Here is a 7,018-nt window from a genome sequence, read left to right as displayed (position 1 = left end):
GGGGGTATAGCTCAGTGGTAGAGCATTTGACTGCAGATCAAGAGGTCCCCGGTTCAAATCCGGGTGCCCCCTTGGTTACCTTTACTGTTTTTCATAGTTGTTCAGGTGTGACCCCAATATCTGTAGGTTCTGAATAGCTGTGTGACCCCAATATCAGCAGGTTCTGAATACAAAACTATTTGGAATCCCCGTCTCTTCCACTTGGCTGATTTCTCCTGGCAGCTACCTCTTCCTTGTACCTGAGAAGCAAGCAGTTAACATCCCAGAGGTCTGTCCAGTCTTATGATATAACTCAACGCAGTGCCAAGAACCCCACTTGTGGGTGAAAGATGGGATCAAACTATTTTCATCTCTGAGACTGAGATTTATTGGTTTAATGTTAATTACAGGTTGTTTTGGGGGGCGGGGCGGGGCAAACAGCGGAGTGCCCGGTGAGGAAGGTAATATTATTTAGCCTTATTCATATTCTGACAGAGGAGACTCGGAGAACAAAATCTACATTCAGAAGGTTCATTTACGTGCTTGAGAAGTTTAAGTCCCAGCGCAGACAGAAGACAGGTCAAAAGTATATGGTTTTCTCCTTCTTTATATTATTCAAAGGGAGGGCTTTGGTCTGACAAAAGTGCAGGTGGTAAGCCTGAGGCCTGGTGTCCAGAAAAGGGGTGAAAAGCTGGCTATTCCTTGGGTTTGGCCTCTGCTCAGTCTCCATGTCCTGGCTTTTAACGCCTCCTACAGTTATGAGAGCCATGGGGAAAAATGCAACGGAGGATTCCCCAGGGGCTCGCAAGGATGACACAATCAGATTCCGGGTTTAAAATATCACAGCTGCCCTCTGACCCAGGCAGCATGTCTCTCCCTTTCTCCTTTATTTTTCCTTTTTTTGGGCAAAACCTAGTCGAGGGGGCCACCCTTGCTGCTTTCACACATCGTTCCCTGTGACCCAACAATGGTTAACTCTCAGTCAGGAAGCCAACGGAGATACATGGCCTACCTTCAGGTTGTGAAACTCCATTGCCTCCTAGTGCTAGCTCAGTGGTTCTCAAAGTGTGGCCCCTGACCACCAGCGGCGGGAGCCCCCAGGAACTGGTTACAAATGCAAATTCTTTGAAGTTCCCCTCCAGGCTCAGAAACGGGACTCAACAAGGTCTTCTGGTAATTCTGGCTCACGCTGGAGTTTGAGAGTCACCGCATCCGTATATATCCGTTTGCATCCGGACGTAACTATTTTTGTAAATTAAAATGAGCCGGTGGGTGTGCATTCGCCGTTTTAACATTCTTGAAGCGCGTTCCCTCTGCCTGTGTCAAGAACAATAGGGAGGGGTGAATACAGCAGGTCCATGACACCTGACTTTAAGAAAGAAACTTGAAGTTGGGGAAAGGTTGTGTTTGCGGGTTTCCCTCTTTTGACCATCCACCTCCCCCATCGGAAACGGAAAGCCAAGTTGGGGGAGTAATCCTGTCCTCTGACCCGGGTGCCTCGAACTGCCTGACACACTTGAGGCTGCTGGCGGCTGCCGCAGAGATCGTGGCAAGTCCGGCGCAGATAATAGGGAGCTGCAGGTTTTGAACATGATTTGTGCGCGCACGCACTCCTTCAGCTGGATACAAAGCAAAATCGAAAGCTTTCTGCTAAGGTTAGGAAAATGAGGAAGGCATTTGTAAATTAAGTCAACTTTGGGTTTTTTTTCCAACCTAGGATCTAATTCAACAGTAAATCCAATTCGCGAAATGTTCAGCTCAAGGTGAAGGAAAAGCCAGGAAGGGGGCACCCGGATTTGAACCAGGGACCTCTTGATCTGCAGTCAAATGCTCTACCACTGAGCTATACCCCCAAGCCAATGCTGCACCCGGACACGGCTCTTTTGGGTACTAAAACACTGCTACACGGGAGAGAGTAGGGAGTAAGACCAAGGAGAAAGGAATGAAGGAAGAAGGAGGGCCAGGCGGAAAACAGAAGGTATCGGGACCCGGAGAACCCCAGGAGAGCGCAAGGCAGAGCGCAGGGAAGGAAGAACCGGCCAGGGCTGCCCCGCGCCGCGTCCGGGCTGTAGGGACGGGTTCCGCCCTACAAATGTGAGAAAGGATGTGGGGGAAGGGAGGCTAAAGGAGGGGCGGGGTAGGGGCTTCCCGTTCTGTCCGCAGGTTCACGCCAGGTATCGACCAGCACAAAGGAAAGTCCCCGAATCTGGTGAATCCAATCCCGCGTTCGGAAGGGTTCCAGCCCCCACCCTCGACGGGTGCGAGGGATTGGCCCGCCTCTCGCAGCCCGGGCGCCCCAGATGTGCAGCCACACCGGCTGCGCGCCGCCTCCAGCGCCAACGGGTCCCTGGCCTCCGGGCGCGCTTCTCGCGGGCATCTTCTGCTAGAGAGCGCCCGCGGACTGGGGACCCTCAAGACGCACCTAGGCGCGCGCCCCGGGCCCAGCCGCCCTCCCCGGAATCCGCCCCCGCGCAGCCCCACGTCGCCCGGGAAGCGCGCTGCCCGTGCGCGCCCCTGCCCGCGGCCGCGGCGCGTCCCCGCCCCGGTGCAGCCCCTCCTCCCCGCTGTGTTTATTAGGGGAAGGAGGGCGGAGGCGGAGGCCAGTTCCTAGCTCCAGCCGCCGTCGCCGCTCGCTGAGTAGTTGCACCCGCGGCCGCCTCCCGCCAGCTCGCTCCGGGGAAAGAGAACGCGCGCGAGCTCGGGCGTCCCCGCCCCAACCCTTCCCCGAGCCATGAATCCCAACTGCGCCCGGTGCGGCAAGATCGTGTACCCCACGGAGAAGGTGAACTGTCTGGATAAGGTGAGCCCCAGGATCGGGAGGCACGTCGTTGCAGTCCCCGAGCACTGCTTCGGATTAGGGGAGGAGAGAAGGGCCGGGTCTGTGCCGCCTCATCCCCACGATCCCGGGAGGAGGGACGGAGGGCGGTGTCATGGGGTGTGGGGACAGACCCCAGCCTGGAAACCGGGAGATCTGCGGCGCGGCAAGGAGTCAACGCGTGGCGGCAGCCACTAGTGGCGAATAGTAGAGCTCTGTGCCCTGAAGCTGGGAGGACGGAAGAGGAGTAGGGTGGCCAGGCCCCGGGGTGGGGGCAGGGGGGTGGGGGAAGGTTAGGGGTGCAGTCCCGCCCCCAGGCCGGGAGAGTGAGAGGAGACGGCCGCTCCCTCTCCCCGCCGCGCTGAGCGCCAAGTAGGCGGAAGCGCGGGGCGCTGGGGGAGGGGGCGACAGGGGGGCGGGGCAGAGGCTGGGGGGCTCAGCGAAACCGTCAGCTCTGGCCGCAAATGGCCGGACTTCAGGGCCTGGAGACCGGGGGCGGGGGCTATCCGCGGCGAGTGTTGCATCTGGTGAACTGGGCTTTGAATAAGGACCCAAGCCTCACTGCGAGACCCCTCTTTTTTGGACGTCTTGCACCCCCCTCGGTGGTTCCGCGCTTAATGGATTAGCGGACCTCCTCCATAGCTTCCCAGCCCCCACCTCAAATTAGAAGCCAACTCCCGGGGTTGGGCCGCCCAGCCAGAGCCGGGCGGGGTCGGGTGCTGGAGTAGGGTGGGTGGAGGGTGCTTTGCAGAGATCTCCTGAAATTGTGCTCAGAGCCTGAGACCGGCGTGTAGAACAAAGAGCTAACTTTTCAAAGCAGGTTTCCCCAATGGAGGGTGGGGTTGGCTGAGTTCAGGGGAAGCCAAGAAAAGGGGGAGGTGTTAGGGAGAGGGAAAGGTGGCCTTCTAGAAATTCACAGTCCCCTAGGGGCTCTTACGCGTTGCCCCCCTCATCCATGTTGGACTTGTTCATCTGGTTGCTATTATACTTCTGGAGGGGGGTGAAGAGTAGAACTGGGTGTTTCCAGGAGTTTGGGGTAGGATCTGGTCTTGTGAGCTCCCTAAGATCCTAAGGCGATGCCTCCCCTTTGCATATTCTTTCCACTCTGCAGGAGAAGTCTCTCTGATTTTGTCTCCTTCCTTGGCAGGCCTTTCACTCACCTCCCAAAGCTGACCCCAGATCCAGATACCCCTCTGATTTGTCTGAACTGGTAGGGGTTGAGGGGCATGGGATGGAAGAGGGGTGCAGAACCCTGGGGCCAACTTCATTGAGCACCTGGAGCCAGGTTTTGTTTGGGAAAGGATAGTTCATTGGCTTCTTTCTGTCTCTTCTCTCCCCCTTGGGATTGGAGCTTCCCCCATGATCTTTAGCCTCTGAGTCAGGGCAGTGGGAGTAGGCCTGAAATAATTTTGAACTTGCTCTTGGAGGAAGGAGATACATGGGCATATGGGATACATGGGCATATGTATGTGTTTCTGCTGTTTCATTGTCTTTCCTGGATTTGGCTGGGCAGAAGAGGAGGGCCATATTGTGGGCATAAACAGTGGGGGTGTTGAGCTTCCCAAAGACCCTGCCAGCTTCTGGGGGGCAGGACTTAAGCTTGGAGGCACAGGCTGAAGAGCTAACTGTCCTTGCACACTGGGGTTTCGCCTACTTTGGCCTCTGCATCTTGCATTTTGGCCTCTGCATTCCATGTGCCGCAAATCCCCCTTCCCCCCTATTCTCTCCATAGTCATGAACTGGGAAGAGGCTGTAGGCTCTTTCACCTTTATAAGGCAGAAGCTATATATAGTGGAGGGATTGCTAGGCCGGAAGTTGAGAAACTTGGTCTTAGTTCTGGGTCTGCTCCCACCAGCTTTATGAATGGCTTTAGGCCTCAGTATTCACCATCTGTCTTACGGGTATGAATGATGTCATTTCGTTGGAGGTGGAGCAGTGTACTAAAGTGCCTGCAGGGGATGTGGTGCATGCACTCTGTGTCCTGCCTGTCTTTCTGGGATACTCGGTCCAGCCCGACATCCAGCTCCCTTATAAAGTCTTTTGGTGCTGGGTGCCAGAGGTGAGGGGGTAGGGATTCTATAAGGTGCTTCTCCAGGGGTTCTCTTGCCCTACCTAGAAGAAGACTTTCAGGTTGGGTTGCCCTGGGAAGTGGAATTTGGTTCTTCCTCCTTTTTAGAGCCCTCCTTACAGGTGATGGCCTTGGGGAGACCAAGGCCCCCACCTCCACTGAGCAGCAGGCCTAGAATATTCAGGTTTAAGACTTAATCCTCCCAACTCTCTCTATGCAGTAAGGACAGGTGCTTGGACTAGGGACCTGGTGCCCAGATGACAGACTTGGCAGGGGGAAGCATTCCGTCTCATAGGTGTGGTTGCTAACCAATTTCCCAAGGCCTCCCATTTACTATAGGAGAGAGTCAAATTAGACGCATTTCACTATGATTTCCCTATGGTACATAGCTCACCTTGTGACCCAGAGCACAAGCGACGTCCTTGCTGTTATCTTTTTCTTCTCCCTGAGCTTTATCTCTCAAAGGCTTAGGTGGGTAAAGGCTGTGTCACCTCTAATGGCCACCCTGCCCCCAACCTGTCCCCAACCTGCAGCTTCCAGCATGCTTTGCATGCTGAATAAATATGCATTGCTGATGATGGCATTTGAGGAGGGAGGTCAGAATGTGCTTTCCCAGAGGACTTCTAGGCTTAGGGTTGGGGGAGAAATGGGGTGACCTCATTCACTCATTCATTCAGCAAATATTTATTGAGCACCTGCTTTGTGCCGGGCTCTCTGAATGGTTGCTGTGGGGCCTTTGGGGAGGAGAGGAGTCTGTGACTCAGAACGTCCTCGACATTTGGAGAAGGTTGGAGTTTTGTCCTGGACCCTGCTGGGGAAGCATTTATATCTAGGGATCTGTACTGTCGAGGATGCTGTCCCCTGGCTTACTTTGCCAGGACCCTGAAAACTGGTGGAGACATTCAGGAGGGGTAGAGGATTGGTGGACTGTTGGGTCCACTTGGAATACCTTGGCCAGAGGGAGCTCTGCTCTGGTGGTCTGAGCCACCCCACCACAGGGGGCAGCAAGGTAGAAGGTGGCTGGGCTAGATGTGAGAGAGGACAAGTCGAATAGCCGTGGTGCCCCACTTTCCTAGCTCAGCGCACCCCACGATCTTCGTGACCATCCGTTCATAGTAGCTACTACTGACTGACGTGCCAGGTTCCGTCTTCAGAAAACAGATGTGATTGCTCCTATAAATTATGAACCCCGTCCATGGAGGCTCTGACATCATGTGGCTGTTCCCCCTCAGCCAGAGCTGGAATTCAAATCTAAAGTTCTTTGTGCTCAGCTTTTCTGTCTGTTCTGTGTTCGCAAAAGGTACTTTGATTTACACCGTCTCCTAATGTCCTTAGTGGTCCACTTCCTGACCCCGGCCTGAGGAATGTTCTGGGCCTGGGCTCCTGTGTGGAGCTGGAGCACTGGGAATGGTAATCTCCCCCTCGAGAATTGGGGAGGTACAGCGAGGGTCTGTGCCTTTAAGCCAGTAGCCCAGGTGGCCAGCAGAGCTAGGGTGGTGACCCCAGCCTGGCCAGGGTATAGCTGGTGTTGCTCCCAGAGGAGGGAGGCTCTGTAACCCTTGGCAACAGGAAGGGAGGGGACGGCTTCACCCTCTAACCCTGACTCATGGCCACCCCGGGTAGCCTGGGCTGGGCGCAGAGGGCAAGGTGCCAGGCTGCAGGCACAGTGATCTGAGGTTCGCCACGTCCCGCTCCCCCAGAGCTGTGAGAAACCCTTCCGCCCCTGCATGGTGCTTCCAGAGAGAGAGGCTGGCCCAAGCCTCCACCAGTGTGGGAGATTTGGCTTCTGCCCGCATCAGCCTCCATTTGCCTTGCTGTGGAATGGGTCTGCAGTGGAACGGATGGCAGCTTTGGAGGTGCAGGTGGAGGAGCGTTGTGGGCACCTCCGGAGCCTGGAGAGGGGGTGAGAGGCTTCTAACTGCCCCCCCCCCCCAGCTCTGGTTTTTGTGACAAGGGAAACAGTACACTTCCTGCAGGCAGCAGGAAGGATTAGAGCAGTACCCAGAGATGTACTTTGCTCCCCTGAGGCTAGAGTCTCAGGCATGCCTCTCTGAAATCTTACCTGGGGCCTCCAGGAAAGGGTGGGGGATCTCTGGCTCTGGGCCAGGGCAGTCGGAGCAGGGGAGGGAGGCAGATAGGTCATCGTTGGGCTGTAC

The 7,018-nt window shown here is 55.7% G+C and overlaps 1 protein-coding gene and 2 non-coding genes across 3 annotated transcripts in view; 2 read left to right on the top strand and 1 right to left on the bottom strand.

Annotated features, from left to right (window-relative positions):
* On the top strand, positions 1-72 carry TRNAC-GCA (transfer RNA cysteine (anticodon GCA)). Its single transcript has one exon. It is a non-coding gene; the product is annotated as a tRNA-Cys (tRNA).
* A 1,688-nt stretch (positions 73-1,760) lies between these two features.
* TRNAC-GCA (transfer RNA cysteine (anticodon GCA)) lies at positions 1,761-1,832 on the bottom strand. Its single transcript has one exon. It is a non-coding gene; the product is annotated as a tRNA-Cys (tRNA).
* A 668-nt stretch (positions 1,833-2,500) lies between these two features.
* LASP1 (LIM and SH3 protein 1) overlaps positions 2,501-7,018 on the top strand; it is a 37,938-nt gene continuing 33,420 nt past the window's right edge. Inside the window, exon 1 of the mRNA XM_059147310.1 lies at positions 2,501-2,779. Coding sequence (XP_059003293.1) covers positions 2,711-2,779 — 69 coding nt within the window. The 5' untranslated portion in view covers positions 2,501-2,710. The remainder of the gene's footprint in view (positions 2,780-7,018) is intronic.

The sequence above is a fragment of the Mustela lutreola genome, chromosome 15 (genome assembly GCF_030435805.1).
Source record: "Mustela lutreola isolate mMusLut2 chromosome 15, mMusLut2.pri, whole genome shotgun sequence".
Taxonomy (NCBI): Eukaryota; Metazoa; Chordata; class Mammalia; order Carnivora; family Mustelidae; genus Mustela; species Mustela lutreola.
The sequence above is the reverse complement of the archived record's forward strand: the minus strand, read 5'-3'. Positions and strand labels throughout refer to the sequence as shown.